This window comes from Helicoverpa zea, chromosome 20 (genome assembly GCF_022581195.2).
Source record: "Helicoverpa zea isolate HzStark_Cry1AcR chromosome 20, ilHelZeax1.1, whole genome shotgun sequence".
Lineage (NCBI taxonomy): Eukaryota > Metazoa > Arthropoda > Insecta > Lepidoptera > Noctuidae > Helicoverpa > Helicoverpa zea.
In genome coordinates, this window is record NC_061471.1 from 9,354,106 (window position 1) to 9,380,024 (window position 25,919).

General features: G+C 38.6%; 3 protein-coding genes across 3 annotated transcripts in view; 1 reads left to right on the forward strand and 2 right to left on the reverse strand.

Moving 5' to 3' along the window:
* Positions 1-547: 547 nt before the first annotated feature.
* On the reverse strand, positions 548-14,732 carry LOC124640228 (probable cleavage and polyadenylation specificity factor subunit 2). Its single transcript, XM_047177905.1, has 13 exons — positions 14,421-14,732; positions 13,604-13,869; positions 12,971-13,216; positions 12,252-12,439; positions 11,572-11,795; positions 10,962-11,108; positions 4,751-4,949; positions 4,242-4,332; positions 3,268-3,454; positions 2,764-2,854; positions 2,377-2,500; positions 1,412-1,596; positions 548-708 (listed from the first exon to the last, which is right to left on the reverse strand). The coding sequence occupies exons 1-13, from the start codon at positions 14,567-14,569 to the stop codon at positions 616-618; spliced, it is 2,190 nt and encodes a 729-aa protein (XP_047033861.1). The 5' UTR covers positions 14,570-14,732; the 3' UTR covers positions 548-615.
* Positions 14,733-14,907: 175 nt separating this feature from the next.
* Positions 14,908-18,314, reverse strand: LOC124640328 (the record flags this gene model as incomplete). The annotated part of the gene is made up of 2 exons (XM_047178043.1): positions 14,908-18,139; positions 18,215-18,314. Coding segments are annotated over 2 exons (2,934 nt in total), but the record flags the coding sequence as incomplete, so codon positions are not given.
* Positions 18,315-21,238: 2,924 nt separating this feature from the next.
* Positions 21,239-25,919, forward strand: part of LOC124640329 — a 64,990-nt gene continuing 60,309 nt past the window's right edge. The window contains exon 1 of the mRNA XM_047178044.1: positions 21,239-21,292. Within this exon, the coding sequence (XP_047034000.1) occupies positions 21,239-21,292 (54 nt within the window). The remainder of the gene's footprint in view (positions 21,293-25,919) is intronic.

Consider the following 25,919-nt stretch of genomic DNA (forward strand, 5'->3'; position numbering starts at 1 on the left):
ACAATAAATATTATAATAATTAAAATAAATTGCTCTTCGGCGTTCTTTTGGCGTGAGATCGCCCTTTATATGCAGGACCCAATCATAGCTACATGTAACTACAGGGGCCCGATTCTCCTAAGTTTAATGTCAAAATTGAATAAAAATCGAATCGCAATTTGATCGCAATAGCAGTTTTAATCATATCGGGCATTCTGCTACTAATATAAGACTCGACTCCAACGACATTCGATTGGTCTGCTATTTTGGTGATTTGGCCTATACGGTAGTTTTCTCGACAATCATATTGCAATCGTAAATCATTTGCAGACAAAATGATTCATTATTGAATGACAGAAAAGGATAAAAATGTTTATTTCAAAGAAATAATAGCGGAATTCCACATACGCTTCAATCGTAATTGAGTCGTGATTGGATCGCAGTCGAATGTGAATAGTATGTCGCTAAAATTAGGAGAATCGGGCCCGAAACATACATTCAAAATCCACACTAGCGAGGATGTTTGGGGGATGACTATAAGTAAAGCCCTCCAGACAAAGAAACAGTATAGATTTTCATAATTATTTATTAAAATTAACTTCATAATAAAATATTTACATAACCTTAGCTTAAACATCAGACTATAGCGAACTGCTCGTACAGTAACTCTCGGACCTTGTAATACTCTTCCGACAAAACTCCTTCCAGTGCTACGCGGCCGTTCTCCAACTGAAATGATAAAAGTAATGAAAATTAAAGAAGTAATGATTAGGATATGGTGTTAGCGGTATAATTAGGAAGCATTTGACAAAAACTCATAGGCTTTTTTTTGGGTATTTTGAATTGCGAATCAGATGGTTTGGTATACTGTTGGTATTTTTCTAGCAATAAGACATAGTCTGCCATTTGTAATGTTTGTATACTCTCGAGCCATCTAGCTAGGTGTAATAGCGCCAAGAAAAAGGCCAATACCAAACTTTTTCACCCGCATCCCGTGGGAACCTCTGCACGAACCCGGATAAAAAGTAGCCTATAGCCTTCCTCGATAAATGGGCTATCTAACACCGAATGGGCTATATAACAAGAATTGTTCAAATCGGACCAGTAGTTCCTGAGATTAGCGCGTTCAAACAAACAAACTCTTCAGCTTTATAATATTAGTATAGATCACCAAATATATACTAGACTATGTATCCTTCACTTTTTAACTTCGTTTATAATAAGTAGGTAGTTTACGGGTATCTTGGTAAGTTTCATATTAACTTTGCACTCCAGTTTTACCCTTTGCGAATTTTTAAATATTATTTCTTATTTTTCCCGTTTCTATTTTCATGCCTTAACAGTTCAGTCCCCATGCTGTCTACTTTACAAGTTGCTGTCAGCTCTTAAATTTTCCTTCTAACAGACACAAGATTTGAATACATTCACTCACCCTCCGTATAGCCAGCGTCCCGTTACAGCACTCGAGCGCCCCGGCGCTGAACTCGGCGCCGAGCCCCAGCCGCGCCAGCGCCGCGCGCAGCTCCGACAGCCGCACGCTGTTGATGAACGACGCCGCGTGCGGCCGCGCCGGCCCGCCTGCTTCTAGGCACAGAGCCACGTCGGAGCTTGCCTCTTCTGTAATAGAAAAAATAAGATGAAGTCAAATTCAAAGTAGGCTGAAAATCATGACTTAGAGGTCATTTGTACAAAGGACAGTTCGCAAAAAAGCACTTCCTACGCCTTTTTCCTCTGGGAAACAAACTCCCCAGCAACTATGGAAATAGTAATAACATTGTAACTATTTTCGAAAATCAGCCAACTGCATACATACATATTTTGCTGCACAAGAATTGGTACAGTCCCCTCTCTATTTCTCTTTACTCTTGCTTTACTTCACTAAGGTCCAACAGAAGAAAGATAGGACCGATATTTACGTGCTCTCCGATGGGCACAGATGTTTTACCACCAACTTAAAAACTCCGGGCTGCTTTGAAAAAACCCATAAAGCGAAATTCAACTTAGGAGTCATGCAGAACAATCTATGCGACTATAGTTCGGCCATTCAGAGAATGCGTTCCTGACACGTCGCGATTGAACTGACGACGTAACTACATTCATTGATTATTGATATAATAATGTTGTTTTAATGCTCCTCAATTGTTAAAACGGTAAACAACCAGCAAAAATATTTTTATCGTAACTGCAACGCCATTGCAAAGTTACGTCGTCAGTTCAATCGCGACGTGTCAGGAACGCATTCTCTGAATGGCCGAACTATAGTTGACACGACAATTACCACCAACCCGTCCGCTTTTTTGACGTGACGTGCTAAAAACTAGCCTATTTATAATAAACGTTTTTGACTTTATCCAGAGGATTTATAAAGTAAAAAAAAAAATACACAGTTAATCATACCGTTACTGGTAGCGTTTTCTCTCTGATGCGCTCGTGGCGTGACGACAGCCGACAGCCACGCCAGCTCCGTGTCGCCTGCCGAGCGCCATGCGAGGCCGGACATTAAGCTGTCTGTTAGTTTCACCTGAGGGAAACACAATTATTTTAATTAAGTGGTAATTGGGACAGTTGATTGTGTTTTTTGAAGTTAGGAATAAGTGAACCAGTAAATAAACGAATAAAAAATAATGAAACTGAGAATACATATGGAAAATAAATAAATATCAAATGACGAGTAATAAGCATAACAGCAGTATAGTACTGTCCTTATCGTGAAAATTATTACCTTATCATATTTAATGGAGTAAATGAACACGAATTTAGTTTTTAATAAAAAAAATAACTTACTTGATAGATGTGCGACTCGGTTGTTGCATCGATCACGTCTCCGGCTACCGGAATGTAAATCTTCTCTATTCCTTCAGCCTCACAATGTTTTCTGAAAGATAAGAAGTCAAAGTCAAATCATTTATTTCATTTAGGCCTTTAAGCAATTATGAACGTCAAAAATATAACTAGGTTTGTTTCTAATTGTCCATTCCAAAAGTAGCTTTTGTATGTAGAAGAACGGACAAGAAATTACATGGTTACTCCATGGCATACATACAATAACAGCATGCGAAGATCATGTAGAATCGCAAAGAAGACCATACGATATTAAGAAATACTATATCTATACTAATATATAATGAGGAAAGTTTTGTTTTTTTACATAGTGTCACGGGTGAAATCGCTAGTTCGCAGTAGAAGAGATGATATTTTTTTGATATAAGACGACAAAAAACCACCATTAAACAAAAAATAATACATTTTAGGCGTTAATTATTAACTATAATTTTTACAAATACTTACTTGAGCGTCAACAGCGCCCCAGTATTAGCTCTCAGGCCGACAATAGCCCGGGGCTTGGCCTGCGTCACCACGCGCAGCAGCGACTCGCCGTCGCAGCGGCCCTCCAGCTCGATGTATTGAATGTTCGCCTTTATCTGTACCTGGCGTATCGAGGATACACACTTGCTGGGGATTTCGGTCATCTCCTCTGTGAAATATTGTTTTATATATTAGTATTATGTGCAAATAAATAAATCCTTTATTTGCCACAAATACGGTGGTATAAAAGATGTTTTATTTTTGTAGATAAAGTACATAACTAGGGCCCGGATAAACATGTATAAAAAAATCTCAAATATGTACATAAAATATGGACAAAAAATCTAAAATATGGAGTGTTAAATAACAATACCTTTCATAATGAAACATATAATCTTGTGAAAAATAATTACTATGATTAGTTTTATTCAATTGCTTTACCCTTGTGAAATTGGTTGCAATACACAACGACGTACTTCTCTAAATTATCAAAATTAAAACTCTTTTGGTCTGAATATAGTCTTATATTGTCTGAATGATCTCTCTACGTCACATGACGTGACGGGTGCATACATAAACATGCATAATTCGGTAATTGTGTAAGTCAGTCTATATTGCCCTCAAAACTTCCGCACAGAATTTACATATATTTTTAAAGTATAAAAAAACCGCAATGATTAAAATACAGAAGGTAAATTCTATATATTTTTGAGAATATATGGATGATTGTGACATTTTCTTGCAAAATATGGTCTTAACCTTGAAATATGGAAAAATATGGAAGATAAAACTTGTTTTTCACAGTATAAATACGATAATCGATGTAAAAAACACATTCTAGACCGAAAATCGCGTAAATTTAAAATATGTATAAACTTTTTCAGATTTTGGGTATTTAAAGTTAAACGTTGTATACTATGTTATGTACTGATTTATTTAGGTCGCGGTTTATTTACCGTCGGGCTCTTGTTTCGTTGGCGGGGCGGGTGGCACATCTCTGATTTCTCCTTCCGCATCCACTATTTCAGCAAGTCTATAGTCTTCAGGCTGAAAAAATATCAATTATAAGATTAACAGTTTTGACTTGTATTTGTATTCAAAAAGTTTGTGGGCACATCCATCCAATATGGCGGGAAATTCCCAATCTGGTTTTCGGACCAACAACAGTGCCAAACGAGATTTAGATTTAGAGACCGAGAACTTAAGACTTTGTGTTTCGTAGTGCTGATCTTACGCTCGCGCTTGGTATTTAGCCATAGGGATATATAATGGCAGTGTATAAGGGTATAAGGGAGTGCATAGGGGCAGCGCTTATGCACATACATGAGTAAATGCTGAGTACATAGGGCGAGTACATACAACGCAGGTATAGGTGTATATAAGGGGGTACTCTTTTAAGTTCTGTAGTTTCGGCTTGCTGTCCGGCATGCATGTTCACAATGCCCGCGGTAGACCTGCCACTGACCCGTATGATCTCCCCGTAGTCGTCAGCCCTGGTCCGGTCGTCGTGGAAGGGGTACATGGCGTGGTGGCGCTTGTTGTGCTTGAAGCAGCCGGCGGCGCGCTGGGCGGCGCGCGCGGGGATGTCGTGCGCGCCGGTCACCACCCACATCTCTAGCTCTCCCTCCGAGTCCGAGTCCGACGATATGCCGGCTGTTTCTTCCCTGGGAAAGAAGTTATGATGGGGTTGAAATGGTGTTTAGATATAGGGGGGTCAGCTGCCTCGAGGTAAGCCAGGATTCGTCAACCTGGTCTGAATTGACGATCTTTCAAATGTACCAACCTTATCCGTCGGTAATAAGATCTCCAAACTAATATTGTGAAAGAGAAGTAAGCCCAAATAAATAAATAAGTAAAACATATTCATTGAATGAAAATGACGCTGGAATAGCAGTAACAATTTTCAATTGCAATGCTGGGGTATCAATTCCCAGGATCCAGTCAAAATTACATACTTTTATAAGAAACTTTCTAATCATCATCAACATCATCTTTTGCTGTCAATTCGGCTTCATAAGCACAAGTGCTCTCCAAATATTTTCAATTTTTCATCATAAAACTGTGATTTAGTGACTGTGAACGCGATAAAAGTGGAAATAAAGTGTTAATAGTGCCGTGTTATCGTTATCCAGCGTTAAATCTAGCTAAAACAGGCAAAAAATTACATTTTTAAAGTGCAATTTATCCCAGTGAATTAACATCTACCCTCAATAGAATTAACTTTTGTCTGCTCCACATGAAATGCATCGAGCTTAGAATTATAAGGAGACGCCGTTTTGATATTGACGTATCTATAGTTATATAAATATGAAACAAACTATGCAACATAGTTCTGTCTCACTCTTTCTAAGCAGATAAGTGTATTTGAAAACAGGGACAACAATATTTTTGTGATTGCGTAAAATGGTGACATTTACTTTTGAAATCCTCCTGTTTGTAGGTGCGTGCCATATCTGGCCATATATGTCATGGTAGTTGTGCTGTCAAATAGGTGCTCTTCGTGACTTATTTTTGCTATTTTATAGAATATCACTCGTGTTTACTTTTAAGACTTTACTATTTCAATAGTGAAATAATCAACGAATATGCCTATGTGTTGTATTGTGAAGTGTGGTGCTAGGAAGCACCAAAATCAAGCTGGATTGTCTTTACACAGGTTAGGAACCTATTTTTGCTAGAAACTACATAAAATAATTCACATTTTATAAAAAATATGTTACGGGAACATGAATTGATGGTGAAAGTACTTATATTTTGGTTTATTTCTGTATAAAAACCTATATTTAGAAATAAATGTTGTTTACAATAACATGTTATATTAGCATAGTGCTGTGCAGTTGTCATAATAGTATCGATATAATATCCACTTAATAAGTCTGCTTTTACAAATTTTAACATCAGAACTTACTGTCCCTAAGACACTGAGCCCTCAGAGTTGTGTATTATTTTCAACAAAACATCAGTTAAAAACATTTTGATTAAAAAGGCGTATTATAAAATTCAGGATTTTAAAGACATATTTTATTGAAAATAATATGTTTTGCCTTTTTATTTTCACATGATGCTTCTACGGCGACCACGGGCACGGCAGTGCTTCCGCACAGACGAGCAAATCGGAATGCAAGTTGCAATATTTGCTTCAGAACTTAGTTACCGAATATAGGTTTCGAATTGTATAAATATTTTTTTCTTAGCACTAAAATTGTTTTGTACAATCGATTAATACATAATTAGCTCCATTTGCATTATATAACTTTCTCATGAATAGCTTGAAAACGATTTTAAATTATTGTATTTTTTTTAAGAGAGTATCTCCTTATGGCGTTTCTTGCGGATTCTTCTTCATAGGACCGAATCTTTGGCACCCTGCAACTAGTCTCTCGTGAAAGAACTTTCATAGGGCTATTTGAAATAATAAATAATTACTTTGCCTGTTTTTTTTTTTTTCAAAGGTATCACCCTACTGAAATGACTCCTCCCATTTGGTTGATGTTGTTGAGGTTATTAGTATCAGTGAAGTTAATGTGATAGTTAGTTCTATGACGAAGAGATTATTTATACTCGGTTATTTTTATGCACCCAGTAAGACTCGTACCACAGATTATATAATAGTTACTACGTAACAGATAAATCACTCCATACAAAAAAGTCCATACCTACTGTTATAAGCACCTACAAGTTCCCAACTACCTACAAATTCCTAGCTGCGTTATAAAATGAACCTTAAAAGCTCGACCGCTTGATTGTTATTCCAATGCGATAGCGCACAGTTCAGTGACCGCAACCGTGCCGTGGCCGTGCTTAGGGTTGCTTCTTACAATTTATTAATATTTAAGTAGGAAAACAAAGTTACGCTTATTTTAAGATAGCCTTTTTTAAAACTGAGTTTTTAAATAAAAAGTAATATCAAGAATATTTTTCTTTAGTTAACTATTGTATTGCCTACTAAAATGGAGTATGGGTACATATTACTAAATATTACCTAATACGTTAGCATAGGTAAGTACTTAAGTAAAGCTTTCGTCAAAATCAAAGGCGGTTTCCAACTATTTTTCGAGCACAAGTGCCATACCCCATATGGTACAACTCCGTCGAGTGTTGATACATACCTAAAATTGGTTTCTGCGTAGCGACACGCGTAATGTTCCGAGTCGTCATTAAGTTAGACCAGAACTATACCTACTTACACTCGAGATGTGTTTTGAGCTACAAAACTCACAAATTCACAACACAGTTCATATAACTAAGTAGGTATCTAAAGTAAAATAAGTACCTAATGATCTCTGTTGTTAAAGTCATAAAGTAGATAAGTATTAATTTATTAAAAAAAAAAATTGAATTACTAGATAAGTTCATAAATATAAAATGTTTCTAAATCTTACAATAGTCGCATATAAACTAACACAACTCAAAATACTCCATCAGTTTGTTAGGTAGCTTAAAAAACCTAATAAAAACGAACAGCATAACATGCCACGAAATAAAAATAATAATATTGGAACGCGCGCGGCGCGTGTGACTATTGAAAGCCCTGAGCCGCGTGGGGTTACCGGTAACCCAACGAGCGGTAGGCATTTATCGCGCGCAAGTACGTCGAGTGACAGAGGCCTGCTCGTACATACTTCTAACTAGAATACAATATCGATATTTGTTGAATCCGGTAGCGGTACAACCCTAGTAATGGCAGCCATTTTAGTTACTACTGCAGACTGACAGTAGGTGTGCACGTTTTTTTCGTGACATTTCCTGTCCCTATAGTTATATGTCAATGATGAAATGTTACTGTCAATGTCAAAATGACAACTGACATCTACTGTCACAGCTACGAGCCAGTGTTGCCAGGCCTAAGAAAATAATTCCGTACAAAAATGGCCCAATCGGTAGAAAAACCCGAGATGTCGGAGCCGAAAAAACACTTAACACAACAAGTGTTCAACAAAGCTCTCTTCTCCCCCAGACCGCGATCACAGAGTCAAACCACCAATACCACTACTACACCTATACAATACATAGCCAATATTGAAACTACTAATACTAATGAAAACAGCCCAAATCCAGACGAAAGCAACGAAGGCTTCAAAATGGTAACTTCTTCCAAAAAAAGGCAACGTGATAGCCCAGATGAACAAAGAAGCGAAAAACAAACCAAACTTAACAACTATTGGCTGAGCAAACCAATTGAAACGTCTAACAGTTTTGAAAACTTAGAAGTTAACATAGCTAGCCCTCCTCAACAAACCGAAAAGCCAGATAAACCTCCCCCCATTTTTGTAGACAAAGTCTCCAACATCAAACCACTATTGGAAATGCTTAACAGTGTTGCAATAAATAACTTTGAAATTAAAGTACTGAGAGAAGAACAAGTCAAAATCCAACCTAAACATCCAGAAACGCTAATTAACGCTAAAAAATGAAAAAAAATTAATGCTAAGCACGTCAACTGGGGATCAAGAATCACGACATCCAAAGGTCGCGAACTATACAAATCCATACAAGAAGGGAAACTAAGCGTAATCTCAACTGGCGAACCAACATATTGGCCGTCTGATCAGAAAAAGAAACCGGACCTCGTTGTCTTTTTCGTAACAAAGGGAATACCAGCACATTATTTTAAATGCTACTCTTGCTTCGAGCTCTCCTCTGACCATTCTCCTGTTATAGCCGAACTGAAATATAAAACTCACCTCGTCACACCACCCTGCCGGTTGCACAATAAACATACCGACTGGAAATATTTCAGAGAACTGGTGAACAGTCATCTTGACACTAATATTCCTCTTAGAACAGAAGATAATATCACAGAAGCTGTTGAATACTTTAATAACTGCATACAACAATCTGCCTGGGCAGCTACTCCTACTCTAAATGCTACACAAAAGGCCACTAGATACGCCAGAATTAAAGAAGCAGTTGCAAATAAAAGAAGAGCCAGAAAGATTTGGCAGCAGACTAGATATCCCGAGGACAAGAAGATCTACAACAAACTAACAACAGAATTAAAAGAACTGCTAAACAACTACAGGAACGAAGACATCTCAAACCACCTCAAAAACCTGGATGCAACTGCTGCAACAGACTATTCTCTCTGGAAAGTAGTTAGGATATTAAAGAGACCCACTCCCTTTCAAGCTCCTTTACGAAAAGAGACCGGAAACTGGGCAAAGAGCGACTCAGAGAAAGCAAACCTATTCGCAGAACACTTGAAAAGAGTATTCACACCAAATCCAGACACAAGCCCTAAAACATCACTAGTCAACGAAAAACTAAGCCAAATTTTCCAACTAGATCCACCGATTAACAAAACGTCACATAAAGAAATATTGGGAATCATCAGACAGCTAAACCAAAACAAGGCTCCAGGATATGATCTAGTTACTCCAAAAATTCTAAGGGAGCTACCAGACAAGGCAATTATCTTCCTAAGCTATCTCTTCAATGCTATCCTACGAAGGGCCTTCATACCTCCCCAATGGAAAGTGGCAGAGATCATTCTTATACTAAAACCAGGCAAAAGCCCCGATGATGTTAAGTCTTATCGCCCAATTAGCCTGTTGCCTGTGACATCCAAACTCTTTGAGATCATCTTCCTAAAAAGACTGTTGCCTGAAATTGAAAAAGCAAAGCTTCTACCTGATCATCAATTCGGTTTTCGTGCTGCTCATAGTACCATCGAACAAGTACACAGACTAGTAGAAAAAATTCACCATAGCTTTGAAAATAAAATGTACTGTTCCGCAGCGTTTCTCGACATTTCACAAGCATTTGACCGCGTCTGGCACGAGGGACTGTTATACAAGGTCAGGAATGCGTTACCTATCAACTTTTACATATTTATAAGGTCATATCTCACCCAACGGCATTTCTATGTAAAACATGGTGAAGATATATCTGGACTACACCAAACTAGCGCTGGAGTACCCCAGGGGAGCGTCATAGGACCAATCCTCTACCTGATTTACACATCAGACTTACCAACGCCAACTGGATCACTTATCGGTACTTTTGCTGATGACACAGCCATTCTTGCGTCAAGTAATGATCCTATCAGAGCTTCAGAAATGTTACAGAGAGGTCTTGATGACATATCAGGCTGGCTGAAGGACTGGCGCATAAAGGCAAACGAAGCCAAGTCAATAAATGTTTATTTTAGCCTCAGACATGGCGAATGTCCCCCCGTAAAACTCAATGGAGTACAGATACCTCAGTCTGACCATGCTCGCTACCTTGGCATTTACTTGGATAAAAGACTTACATGGAGAAAACACATATTCACAAAAAGAAAGGCTCTTAGCCTACAAACAAGAAAGATGTTCTGGCTTCTGGGAAGGAGATCTCAACTCATACTGGAAAATAAACTACTTCTTTACAAGAGTATCCTTAAACCGATATGGTCATACGGACTGCAACTATGGGGCACCGCCGCAAATTCTAATTTAGAAATACTGCAGAGATATCAATCTAAAACCCTGCGCATGATAGCAGACGCACCTTGGTACATCACATCACCAATGAAGCAATACACCGTGATCTGAAAATAATGAGTGTAAAGCAAGAGATCCTAGAAACACTTAAAAATACAAAAAGAGACTCTCTCAGCATCCCAACACCCTGGCACAAGGACTCATGGAAAGCAGCCTCCATGGTCGACGTTACGTGATTATTATTTATATACTCACTTAACAGTATTGTTGAGCTTGACCTGTTTCTGCATGAATTCAGCTAGTTCAGCTCCCTCTAGCCTCACTCTTCGTCTGATCTCCAGCTCGATGGTACGGTCGCCGCCCTTCTCTATGAGATCACGAGCTAGGGTGCCGGGAGATGTTCTGAAACAAACGTCATATAGGTACAATTTACAAATGTCCGTTTTGAAGATTCAATAAATTCTGAAGACTATCCTACTGATTTATGTGGGAGTGTTTGTTACTCTTTCACGCTAAAATTGGGTAGTATTTGGCTTATTTATCAGAATAATATAAAGGCTTCTTTTTGCGTATGGGTGGGAAGTAGTTCCCAAGGGACGCCGGTAAAAATGAGGGCGGCAGCAGGTCATATATCCGTAAAATTCTTAAATGCCTCAATAAACTTGACTTTCTCCTTTTTTTTACAGGTACAAATACACAAAACTTTCTTAAGAAATTACTGAACCGATTTGATAAAGTTTTTCGCTGTAGTGAAGCTAGACTATCCCCAAGAAACATAATGCATTTTGTACAGGATCGAAAAAACATACCTCGACACGCGAGTAAAACAACAGGAAACAGCTAGTCTTCAATAAATGGTACTCACCTAGCAGTCAAAACAATAGAATTCTGTGGGTTAGGAGCCCACAACAAGAACAGGTCCCTGGCAAACCCTGACTCCAGATCAGGGAAGGATGCAAGCACCACCTTAGGCCCTGGAGTCCTGCTGACCTCACCCACAGAGTGACACAGTTGTAGGTGACGGAGAGCGAACGGGTTGCTTCTGGCGCCTTCGAACGCGCGGGTCAGTTTGTCACTCATCCATTCTATCTGTAACAGGATTTGGATTTTGTTAAGTGTTGGTATGTACGGTTTGTTTTATAGTAATGAAAACTATCGTTATACATACAGAGGCGGATTAACAATTGTGGGAACGGGACCTATAGCCAAAATTTAAGTGGGGTTTTTAGTCTCAAAAAGCAATAAACTGCTTGAGACACCAAACAGTGGTAGAGAAATGTCAGTTCGGTGGTTTAAAATTAACCCTTGTTGGCGCGGGACCCGTACCAATTGCATTCCTTGCTATGTGGTATTCGTATTATTTTTAACATGGTGATAGATAGGAAATAATATCTATGTTTTGTACACTGGAGGAATATTATACCAATGGGTGAGTTTTATTCTCTGAAACTTAGGGAGCCTAAATATAAAAATATAAGATTGTAAGAAAAATATAAGATTGTATTGTCATTTGTATCATGTAAATTGTTCACAAAAATAAATTACCTGAGACTTAGCAAACTCCACAACATTATAGCTGACATTGGACAGCAGCAGCAGGGAGTATGCCACTAAACCAGAGTCCTTGTTGCGCCATAGCTGGTCCAACATGTGAGCTAGTTCCAGCACTCGGCCTGCTGTGTCTGTGCAGACCAGTACACAACCACCTCCTCGGAGAGTCGTTAGGATTGTTGCTGTGGAGGAAATATGGTATTTAGTTTATGTAAAAAAACTGGATTTGTTTTATAAATTAGGATTAATGCTAAGTGTTACTCCCTCTCTGGATCTTATTCTATCCTACAATGCCCTATAAACATTTACGAAGCACAAAACATGAATCAGTAAAGCAGGTTTTGTTTTTTATTGCAGGGGCAGAAACGGGGCTATTTTGTGGCCATTGAGCAAACAATTACCTGGCAGTTTGCATTACTTGGCAGTTTACTATAAAATCAATTCAATTCAATGTATTTATTTGTGAGCATAGGTATACAGATAGGTCTTAAAATTAAACATGTTAGAGCTCTATGTTCTACCAAATGGAATTGGTGTACAAATAATTTTAATCCTATTGAGTTTATATAAAATCATAGTGTTTCTATTTTATCATTTAGAAATATTTCAACTGAACAAATCAATAAATAGGAAGTTAACGTTTTTAACAAATTCCTTAAAACCTAACCATTGCAAAGGTATGATGCTGAAGTTCAATAAATAAAGTTACTTACTCATTAATTTCTCATCCCTCAACCTCCGTCTTTGCTGCACATAATCAGCATTCATTGCACCAAGCAGCATCAGGGACGGTCTCATCAACCTCTCAATTTCACAACCGTTCAAGTGCCGTTCCTTCTTATGGTTGAAATCAGGGGCATATACTATGTCTTCTTCACCAGGTGCCGCTATACGCCATACGGTACCTCCTAGAGAGTGGCCAGCGGGTAATGGAGTGATGCGGACACCTAGACCTTTTCCTGGAAATGGACATTGAGTTCTGTTTAAAAAGGATGAATTATATACAAACTAACGTGAACAATAACTTGAAAAAAACACATTTTGCTGCACATTGATAGTGCATATCATATTGTATCATGCATAAAAGTGGTAATAGACCATTAGGGCCCAAGTTTACAGGCAACATAATCATCAGTTCTTCTTAAAACAAATATTTGCTTTGAAAAATGTAGGTAACTACATGAAAATTCTTACTAAGCAGTTGTTTCTAGAAAAGGGATGGTTTTGTTGTTGATGAACTTGGGCCTTAGTCAATTAAAAGTCTCCAATTGCAATTAAACTTCTAATAAACCACTTATAATCAAACTTACAGTAATACCAACAAAAACAAAACAACATCAACTTACCTTTCATATCAATACTCTGATTATACTTCAGTTGCACAATCCTATCGAACGCAGCGTCTACATCATCCAACGTAAACAGATCAAACTCTGACACATTCCTGTGAGCCTGGTACAAATCATACATGAACATTTGTCCCATCTTGTACACTGGTAGGGTAGCGTATATTGGACAGTTGAGACCGAGTTTACCGACTGCATAAGGTAAGGCACCAAGGTGGATTGGGTCTGAATGGGATATCAGTACTGCGTCTATTGTGTTTATGTGTCTGGAAGGAGAAAGAAAAATTTTTTGTACATTGCAACATATTTTTTAGGGGTATGCTGAGAACAAATGAATATTTTATGTTTGAATAGAGATACGGGTACAGATACAGTCGTTACGGGTGGTCAGAAGCCAGTAAGTCTAACACCAGTCTAACCAAGGGGTATTGGGTTGCTCGCGTAACTGGGTTGAGGAGGTGACATAGGCAGTCGCTCCTTGTAAAGCACTGGTACTCAGCTGAATCCGGTTTGACTGGAAGCCGACCCCAACATAGTTGAGAAAAAGGCTCAGAGGATGATGATTTGAATAGAGATTTAATATTATTTATTCCTATAGAGGTTCATATATTGCTTTGTCGCATTTTTGGTTTTCTTTGCTGCTCATAGTGCCCCTAAGCGTATACTCCAACTCCTACAACTCCGCCCCTAAGACGACCCACTGACCCATAACTGCTGAACCAACTATTGGTATAGGAAAACTTTCGAGGCTTCATAGAAGTGTAAATCAGCAAAATTCGTCTGATATTGTATCGATAACATAACCTCAAAGTTTTACCTTTTAAGTTCCTTGATAAAGTCCATATCGAACTTCTCGTCCCACCCACAGTCTAGGAGGAACTTGAATTCGTCTATTTGTAACACGTAACATGGTGGAGTTTCATCACCAGCTCCAGAAAGACAGTGGAGCTTGATAATAGAAGTCATCGTGGAACCGGCTGGATTCCTGCTTTAATCACGGTATCTAGTGCACTGACATCGCTTCAGTGCAAATTACTGGGATAAATGGAGGTAGAGCCAGTATTTTGTGTGTAATATTAGTCTGAAATATCTTGAGAAATATAGGAAAACCGTTTACGCGGCGTTTGACATACATACAATACAACAGATTAAAAATTTATAAAAAATAAACAACCACAGAGTAAAAACAAGTTGCCGCGTTATGTTCACGGTTGATATAAAAACTCATTTTAGTTTCGTTTTTAAGGGTTCCGTACCCGAAGGCTAAAACGGTAAGGGACTCTATATTACTCGCTCTGTCAGTCTGCACGTCATATCTCGCGAAACGTGATATCAAATAGGACGCTATCACTGATAGAACAGACAGAACCGTTGTCCGAATTCGCCTCTCGTCTTCAACGACGACGGTTCTGTTTCGTATTTATAGCAAATTAAAGCTGCTGTTTTGAAATCACCGCGAACACGCGGCGTGCAGCGAACCCCATTCGCTGCTGGCCCGCTTCGCTCAATCCGGAAAATCAATAGTATATTCAAACAAAATTAATTTGCTTAAATTAAATTTAATAATATAATCCTACAATAGTTTCATTCGGGGCCTTAATCAGGGTGCCATTGGGTAAATAAAACTATACACACTCACTTAAGTGCCATAACATAAATATGTACTAAATTAAAATTTACTTAATCAAAATAAGTGTTATTATCACTTTTTCGAGCTAGGGCTTGGTTTCAATACCATAACGTCCTCGTTCAAGACTGGCGGGCTCAATAGGGCCTTGAGTCTCTCTTTTAAACCTGTTTGTGAATTTTCATTCGTACCTTGAGGTTCCTCACTCTGTGAGACATTAGGATCGATGGTTTTCTTTGGGATAGTGCTTGAATGCGTAGGTGTGTTAGGTTTTGTAATGGCTGAAATCCCTGGAACGTTTCTTTCTATAGTAATTGGCACAGGTTCATTTATTTTAATATTACCTACATCACTTCGTTGAGTACCTGTAGCAGTTTCACCTTCATTATTTAGGGCTTTATTTGTGGGTATGCTCATTTTAATAGGCACCAATTCAGTTACATTTCGATTGCTTGGGGTATTTACTGTTATTTGCTTAGCAGCAATTCGTCCACTCATCGTAACAGGAATTATTCCGGTTGCAGTATGGTCAGTTTGTGGATGGAATACTGTTTCCGTAGCCGCAATTGGACCGGCTTTTTCTATCTTCACTAGTCCTTCAACGGGTTTTGGATCGCTACGAGCTAGTGTTGAAAGCCCTTTGATATCTTTTCGGTCGGATTCATATCTTTTACCAAATTTGGTTATTTTGGGGTCAGTTTGTGTACCAGATGAAGTAGTATCTTTAGCAGTTCTCCGAACTGTCCTCTTTTCTTCTTTTTTAATAGCCAGACCTTCATTTGCTGGATGATGAGCTACTGTTTGAGATGCAGGCACTTGTTCATTCATCTTTGTAGGAATAATTGCGGGTACATTATGAACAGTATCAATTTTGCCAGCAATGTCTTCATTCTTCTTAACACCATGTCCAAGCGATGTTGCCTTGACAGCTTCTCGTTGAAATTCTGTCTTTTTGGTGGGATCTACGCTATGATCAGTTTGAGTATGAGAATGAGTAGCAGTTAAAGCATGTCCGGTGAGCTCTTTTGTACCAGTAACATCTTGTTTATCTTTATGATCACCTCGAGGATGCAATGGGGTTGGTTTTACAGCTTCTTGGCCGTGTTCACTCTTTTTAATGGTTTCTTTGGCTATATTAGTATGAGTTTCATAGTGGGGTGCAGTAGTCGTAGTATGAAGGTCTTTTTTAACGGTAACGCCATCCCTGTCTTTTTGATCACTGTGTGGCTGCATTGACTTTGGCTTAGCAGCTTCTCGTCCAATATCAGGGGATGCAATCGGAGTTGCAGTAATGTGTTCAGATTTTATTTTGTCAGGTTTTTCTACAGCCTCTTTATGAACATTACCAACATTAGGTGGTACTTGGTCAGACAAGTGCCTGGGTTCACTTTTTGTTGCTGGAACTGCACTGTGTATCGCAGGGTCGTGACGATGACTTTGAGTGTGGGCTGGACTTGTATCCGAAACCACATTTTCTTCTTTTTTATCGGTCTTCTTCTCCGTCACTTCCCTACTCACTTTCTGATCAGTTCTTGTATTTGGTGAGGTTATTTTGGTAGCAATGTGTTCAGTCTTTTTAGGCGAACTTAATTTGTCACTGCTATTGACATTTTTGATATGCAATGATGTGTCTTTTGCAGCAAGTTGCCCGGATTTATTCGGCTTTAATGGGTTTGCTATGACATTTGGAATACTAATAGCATGGGATGAAATGTTTTTCGTTGCATCAGAGTCACTAATTTTAAGGGGACGTAGTTGTGAGGAGTCGCTTATTTTGACTGGCTTTTCAGTCGCATGACCATGGATATGAGACGAATAGTTTTTTGCATTACTGTTGCCGGAATCGCTGAGTTTGACGGGACTTGATTCAGTTACGACACGACCACTTTTAGGTAGAGTTTCTTTAACAAAAATTGAACCTGCAGTTTTGTTGGTCGGTGAACCTTCCTTGTTAGTTGCTGTTGCATCAGTGTTTCTTTCCAAGCTACTCTCTAATGCTTTCTTTTTTAAATTGATGGCGTCTATTTCTTCTTTCGCTTTAGTAATAGCTTCTCTAATTTTCGATTCTGTTATTTTCATACCGGGAATATTAGGTTTGGCGACAGTTCTATTTGGATCAGGCTTTTTGATTGCTGAAGGTTCGTTGTCATCAGCACTCCGTGGACCTGATGAAGCTGCTTCATTTTCGGATTTATCTGAAGATTTAGTCTTTGGGTTGTGCGCGTCTTTATCGCGGTCGTTATTATCGCTCTGGATAAGATATGTAGTTTCTTTCGCTATTATACGTTCTGTATCTTTTAGGGCGATAATCTCTCTTCTATTATAATCGGTGGTGGGTAACGCTCTTTTTGCTGGAACGAAACCTGCGTCATTCTTTGTAACAGCCATTACTTCAGTAATGTAACAATCACTTCGATCAGTTGACGTAGTTTCTTTAATGGACGGGTATCCGTATTCATTCTTTTTGACTAGAACTGTTTTAATATCAGTTCCATTGCAATTATTTTGAGCTAGAGAAGAAGTTTCTTTAGGCGCAGCTGTGTTAACTTTGTGTGCGGATTCAATAATTTTGTTTGTAACAATCTCGTTTATGTAATGTTCAGTTTTAGTCATAGGCAGGTCTACTGTTTCTTGCGAGAATTTTGAATTAAGAGATAAAGAGTCAAATCTCTTTGGGTCGATGGAGTTTTTAATGATATTATATGTCTCATCTAGATCCTGTTTTCTTTTATTATCCTCTTGGTTGAATACCAGAGAGATGCCTGTAGGAGAGGGCTGTGCTGATCTAGAACTATTCTGTCTTATTCCTTTGGTAGTTTCCATTACAATTAGTGGCCCGTTAACTTGCGTTGCCTGCGTTGTTGAAGCTTTATGAAGCAATCTGATGAATCTCTCGTCTATCTTCGCTTCTGGAATCAGTAATGGCAAAATTATGTCATAGGATACTTCTTCAAAACTTTAGTTTCAAGTTATTTCTTACTTACCATTGATTTTCTTAACTACATAGTTAAGTCCCAAGCATGTCATGAAGAAAGATAAGACTATAAATAGATAAATCCACCATTCTAAATCCAAAAGCTGAAAAAGAATAATTTTGATCAATTAAAGGAAACCCATTTTGTTAAAGCAATTTGAATAAATCATTAATCGGAGATCTATCTAGCGCTCAAAGAGCTGTCCCACTCACTAGACCCCACTCTCTAGTGGGGGAGACAGAAAATATGAGCGGAGGTGCCATAAGGTAGGTAGGTTAGGCGCTTTTTCTAGATCAAATGCGAAAACTAACGAGACGTTCGGGTTTCTTGAGACACCTGTGAACGATCTTTGATCTAAATGGGCTAAATTAGGAGTGTAAGGGCGGAGACAGTAACGTCTCTCGTCCCCTGAACACCCACATTTTGGCGACGCTACTTTCTTATGTGATTTTCCGTTACGACACCTCCGCTCGTCATTTTGTTCTCCATAGTTTGACCACATAGGCTATAATGGCCTCGGAAAAGCCAATTGTGCCGGTTTTTCGGTAGCCTATATTCTAGGAAAAATAATATAACAAATTTTAAAAACTACAATAAAAAATATACAAACGCTCATCGTCGTCAGGCCGTGATTCAAAAATTATATTTTCGGTTGTTTTTTCTGCAAAAATTGACATTCTTTTCTGTCAGTGGGTCTTTTCTGTCATGATTATTTTCTTTAAAGAGTATTTGTCCTTCTGAGTTTTAGACTAGGCCGACCTCTTTAGTGATATTTGATGACATGATTTGGTATGTTTTGGTTTTACCAATTTATAAGTATAGTGATTGCTAAAAGCAAGTCCCACGCTTTTGGAGTTACCGGGATTTAATTACACAATACCTGTATATGATACAATAAAAAAATAAACTGCTTTCTTATAAAGATTCGATTCCGTCATACTGCCAGCTTCCTGATTTTACACGCGTTTTAGCTTAGTTGAGTTTGATTTCGACACAACACACAAAGTTCTGATACTTAATACTTAATTAAGTTTAAGTTAAGCCCTAAGGTACTATTAAGCACAAGAGTATTTACCTAAATTGAAATACCGACCTACATATGACGTTTATTTGCCACAGACGTTAGCAAATCTTCACTTCAGTATAATTTAAGTAGGATTTTAGTATAACGAACGTATTTAGAGGAGGGGATGTTAAGAATCGTTAACAAGCAAAAGCGTGTGTTCCCGAATGTACTTACTAGTTCATGGAATATACTGTTGCATTTAGTTTTACCGGGAACGCTTGATTAAAACCTTATTTTTAATGTCAGAAAAAGTCAAATTAATTTAAGAAAGGCATTAGGTATATGTAATTTATTTTAATAAAAAAAGTGTTCCATATTTTTTTTTGCAAAGTAACAACTGTTGTCTTTTAGTAAAATATGAATTAGGTAAACATTGATATTAAGTTTTATATTTCCTTTTCCTTAAATACATTAAATATTCCAGACCACTCCAAAAGCCTGGTTTCTTAGAAATACTTAATCTAATTTGACTCCCGGCACGTTGATTCAATCTGGCTACAGCTATCTTTGAGAAATATCACTTTGCATAAAAGATAAAAGTTAGGTATCTTTTAAAATACTAGCCGATTTGCCGCGGTTTCACCCGCGTCCCGTGGGTACTTTTACCCGTATCGGGATAAAATATAGTATATGTTATTTCAGTTATATGGGAAAAATGTAGCTTTCCAATAGTGAAATAATCGATTCAGTAGTTTCGAAGCCTTTAGGGTGCAAATAAACAGTATAGTATAGATATTAGTAGTAGTAGGTATTCACATAGCTATGATGATGATACTTCCTCGAATGTCTCAGAAGCGGATCGCTTGGCCAGTAGTACCAGAGTACAGATTAATTCAAGTAGGTAATTTCAAGACAGATTCATTCAATTTCATTACCGCGAGACACTTTGCAAACGTCAGCGTTTTCGTCCTAAAACAGCACCCGTATGTTTCCACTTAGTTAAACTTACAGCTATCAAGGTGATTACGTTACAAAGAGGTAACATATATGCCGTTTTAAAAGCCGTCATGACTTCAAACAAGTTTGTTTTGCTTCGCCTTTCAATGTTAGAGACGGCGGTTGATTGATCACTCGTTCAATCGATCAATCGGCGAAGTTTGTGCTCAAAACTGGAGGAAATTGTTCGTACGATATTTGTCAGGCTTTTGAATAAATGGCGTATTGTGATGTGATATTTTGAGGCTTGAAAACGTCACCGGTAGGCCATGATTGCTCGAAAGAGTCACCGCGGCCCTGTTACGCTTAGGGCTCCAGTCGGAACATAGCCTAGGTGTTAGTCAGTAACACCTCCTTTTTCTTCTTTCTGGCACCCTCAGCGGGAGGGGTGACGTTTTATTAAGATGGGAAACCATCTTCAAAAGGTTTGATATACCTTCCTATGTGTTACTATAGTTAGGTGAAGGAACCAGCTTATTTATTTATACTGATAATGATAATTTGTATTAATCACATCATTGGGAGATGAGGGCAAGTCTTAGAATCACTTGACCGATTTACTCGATATCTAGCTCCTACGTGGGTGGACTATATCTACAGAACAGGAATAGCTTATTTGTTTAGTAATGCGTTTCAAAGCATACAGATCTACCAAGTCAACTGTGTGGGTGGCCAGAATAGGAACTAGGTAATGTTTTGAGAGATCAGTAGGTACTAAGAACATACCACATGCGCTTCATAGTTTAGGCACTACGAGGGGTCGGCACGGCTCTTACTTTTTGTTTTCTTAGAGCCTGTCCAGAAAGCGCGATTTACGCGCGTGTCCACTCGCGCGTAGGCTATCGCGCGTACTCGAGATACTAGAGCTACATACATTCCGTTCGATACTCTCGCGCGTTACCTCACACGCGCGTAAAACGCTTGCAATGAGCGGGACTCTCGACTCGCTCGTTTTACGCGCGTGCGTCGCGCGAGTCGAGATACTCCGGCGCCATTGCAGCGTCCAGTACTACGCGCGTATTCGGTTAAAAATGGAGCGTGAAAACGTAGACACGGAACTTCTTATTGCCGAAATTGAGAAAAGGGTAGCTATATGGGATATGGAATCATCAGATTATTCGAATAGAACCATTAAGCGTAGGAACTGGGAAGAAATAGTAGATTTTTTTTCTGTCCAATAAAGCATTTTACGCGCGTAAAACGTAGTATCTGGACGCAATAGAAATTGATACGCGCGTGTGGGCTCGCGCGTAAAACGCTTTATCTGGACAGGCTCTTAGCCTAAATTGTCCCATTTAATGCTCAATACTTCTCCGTGTGAGAGGAGGCCTGTGCCCAGCAGTGGGACGATAAAAAGGCTGTACCAGTAAAAGTAAATTGTCCGATTTCTGGGCAAAAGCCTCCCCACTTCGTCTCCATACCTCTGGCCCACAACATTACGTTGTGGGCGCCATCTCTTCCGGGACCTACCCCGTCTGCGGTGGCCATCCTTTAGTATCCATTGGGTGACGATGTTGGCCCACATGTCTTGATGTATTCGGCTGACGAGCCCAGCCTATGAGTTAACCACAGTTCGGCGCTTACGATGATCACATTTTTTTACACCACATAACATACACTGCATTGCAGAATAACTAAGCAACAATTACATAGGTATTCGAGCTTCACTATGTTAGGGTTGCATAGTGCATACGTCTCTGTGACGCATGCTGAGCGAGTTTCGACGTGATAGAATGTCTCTCGCGTCGGTCGTGTATTAGATAATTTAACCAACTGGTCATGCTTTTGCCGTGTCTTCTCCTCTGTCAAACGAATATGCACGTGTCGTAGGTACAGACGCCAGTACCGTAGAAACTATGTATTAAGTAACATGTGCCCATTTTGGCCGCCTGTGGCAGCACGTCTGGTTACTACAATCTGTATTTATTTAACAGATTTTCAATTTTATTACTTAACGTTATACTTTATTAGGTTGAAAATTGACAAATTGCTTGATATGCTGGCGTCTGTACCCTACCAACATGTATATGCGAACTTTATGTTTATGTCGCTAATTTTTTTAGTGTTCGAGCATTTTGAGCGATTTGATCAAATTTTCTTGAGCCAACTATCACTATTTCTTGCATTGCTCGTAAATAGGCAGACTTATTTACCTAAAGTTTTGTGCTGTAGCGATTCCAATATGTTCCAAGCTCCAAGATTTCACGCGTTGGTCGTGTCTGTCGCGTCCGTCGCGTGCCTATCAAGTGTGACCTGAATAATCAATAGCCAGGTTAACTAACTTACGTCTATAGGCGAATAGATGTTTCTACTGCGCTCTTGGAATTGACAATTTTGGACGCGATTTTTTGTGACCTTTTGTGTAGAAAGCAGATTTTACGAAACTTATATTTCATATTACATTATTCTTTACTTTTTTAAACCATCTTAAACTAGCTTTTTATTTTTAATACCCATCCTCCTGTCTTACACTAATTGTTTACTAAAAAGCTTTTGTCTGATTAAGACGTGTGGAAAAGCGTGTTCTTATTTCTAGTTAGAAGTACCTACCTACAGGGTATAAAACATAAATGAGATAATAATATTTCTCATGGCAATTCCACGAGACTATAAGTTGCTAACTTTTATCTCGCTTTCCCAGCCAATCATGATCAGTAACGCCAAAAACGTTGCCTCACTAAAATAATTCTCAATCTCAACCCCAATTCGTTGAAGAGATATATGCAAGCAATATGAACGGGCGGTTCGGGGGCGCGCCTAGTCCGCGGCACAAATTAACCAATATTGACGACGCAGCCGCGCTACGGAACTCCACGTGCTGCCGAGCTACGAGCTACGAAAGTGCTACGAATGTGCTACGAATTTGCTATGTGATTTTCTGAACAAAAAAAAAAAATAAGAAAAAAGGCTGGGTCATAAATTGTAATCAAACGTATTTTATCATCTAAATCTCAATCAGAAGTGCCCCCTCACTTCATGTTTTTTTCTTCCATACTTATTTCATCGTGGATAGGCATCTTATATGTCAATTGAGGGCATTCCGTATCGTTTTCCTCAATACTTCTCTATCTGATGTTATCTCTAAAGAAACCTTTACAGACCGACAAATGACTGGTTGCATTTAACGTGATTTTATATCATAAAGCTTAGTTTGTTTTTTGTGTTGGCAATGGTTTGAACGTACTAAATTCAGGAAACATTAGTCAGATTTAAAAAAATGTTTTAGTATCAGGTAACCCATTAATCTAGAACGGCTAAAAGCACCGTTTTAACTGGATGCAGCAAGTAGACCCCTGAGGTCGCAGGAACAACCGCGGGGAAAATAAATGTGATAAACTCCAACTCCAATCTGCAATATATTCGTAGCTCGTGGTCTTCAAACTAAACAGGGTGGAACTCGGCGCGAAGTTCGGCGCTGCGTTGTCGGTAACTTATGCCATCGGCTGCATATCACTCTATTAGAATACGGGACAACAACCGTTTGGATGCTGGCTAAACCGAGTAGCTGGTGGTGCTGGATGCCACGATTGAAAGCCTCCACACACAGGTAAAACTGTCGCCCAGTAGTTGATACCTAGTTGTTACCTTATACCGGTAGGATACCAGATCGATGTAATGTGTGCACTATCATTCTACTAGGTACTTATATGGCTAGTTAATATATAAAACCTCATGTAAAATATGATAAATTCTACTACTACTAAGAACTTTAGTGTCCTAATCAATAAAAAGCTATATATCTAGTTTCCTTCGCAACGGAAACTTCAAGATTTCGGAACCACAAAATGCACTTAAACAAGATGAAAAAATACTCTCTCGAATGTCCAACGCAAATAAAAATGGAACGCCAAACTTTAACGCAAGCAAACTTGCGTTGCATCCTAGTTCAACCATAAATAAGCTAAGTAACCAGACTACGCAATTTAAGCATAACAAAAAGAACAACAAAAATTAAAATGAGGAAGTGCAAAAGCGGAGCATAAACAAAATGCATAGAGTAGAAACTGTAACGAGCGAACTTATTTCACTTAGTTGAGCATAACTTTGATATTAGTCAAATGGTGTGCTCGCCTAGGTAAGGTAAACATACCAGTCTAATACTAAGAACTTCTGGCTCATTACTGGGAGACAAAGAGTCTTGCATAAAGAACGTAAAGCAAGAAAGTTTGGTGACGAATGGTTCTGACACTAACCATTTTACTTTGACCTCTGGAGTTGCATACATTAGTCGTAACTGCTCTAGAGTCGTTTCTGATAAGGGAGGGTGGGGAGGTCTTAATAAACTGGTTGCGTTTTCCCTCAGTTCAGCACGTGGTACGAAGGCAAATGCAGCCCGCTTCGCAATCAAGGTAAATGTTGCCAGGTGCGTTCGCGGCGGCTCGCGAATTTATAACGGCAACACTGACAACTTGATTTATACGCGGCAAACATTTTCGCGGTATACCAATTGTGAGATATTCCGTTACACGTTCGGCTGCGTTCTAAATGGGTAACTATTTTTCAAGTTTTATTGGTTTTTCGTTCGTGATGTGATCGTATATATTATTGATGTGTAGTTGTTTTTCGGTTTCACGTGCCTCTCTTGAATGTACATAAATCTCTAATATAACATTCGTATCTTGTTAACAGCTACATTTAATCCAGAGTTTCTTACCAAAATTACACTTAAAGCCTCAAAAATTCTGAAAATACCATTTTCGTGCTTTCTGTCCATTTTCGTGCTAAGATCAAGATGCTCAATTGCTCATACTTATTTGTATTGTTGTTAATTCATATAACAACAATACAAACTTTCCTTCTCACTAGAATCTAGGATAATAATGAATCATTGTTCTTATTTCAAAATAGTTTTGACACCATAATGGATTGATAGAGAAAACGGGTAAGAATCGATATTTAAACGATCATTCGTTTTAATTTGTCTCTGGTCGCTGTAAAGGATTGATAGTTTATGGTCGAGTTTCCTATCGGATCGAGAGTTTCAAATGAATTCTGTGGAAATTCCGACATAAACAAGCTACTGTGATTATTATGAAAGAGTGTCTATTGTCCTAACTATCTATGAGTATGGATCAGACGAAAGCGGATAATCTTTGTATGATTCGGCGATTTAGGGCTCACTACACTCATTACACATGTACATTCACAATTTTACATAAACAAGAAGGCGGGTCTTAATGAGATAAAATTCTCGATCTTAAGGAGTGGAAAAGATCTAAGTTTCTGATGAGGGTGTGGGCTGCCATCATCTACCTACATTCTATCGCAATATTTTTTGTAGGTAATATATATATTTTTTTTGTCACTTTTTTGAACCGAAAACCTGGAAATAAGTTGAACAATCGCAGTTGCGGGACTGTTCTTCATAAGACTCGCGACGAGGGCATAAAAACATATATAAAAACATATGTAATACTAGCTTGTCAATAATAGATATAAAAACATATGTAATACTAGCTTGTCAAGTTCGGTTATATAACTCTTCAAGAGTCTGGGTTAAAAACTATCCCATGTTCTTTCTCAAGGTCAACTCTATCTCTGTACCAAAATTTTATTAAAATCAGTTCCGTGGTTTAGACGTGAAAGACCGACAGAAAGAGTTACTTTCGCAATTATAATATTAATTAGTAGGGACGCATTTTTTACCCCACGACTCGGCGAGGTGGCGGCGACAAAAAGTCGTGTAAACTAAAAGGCCTCACATGTTAATTA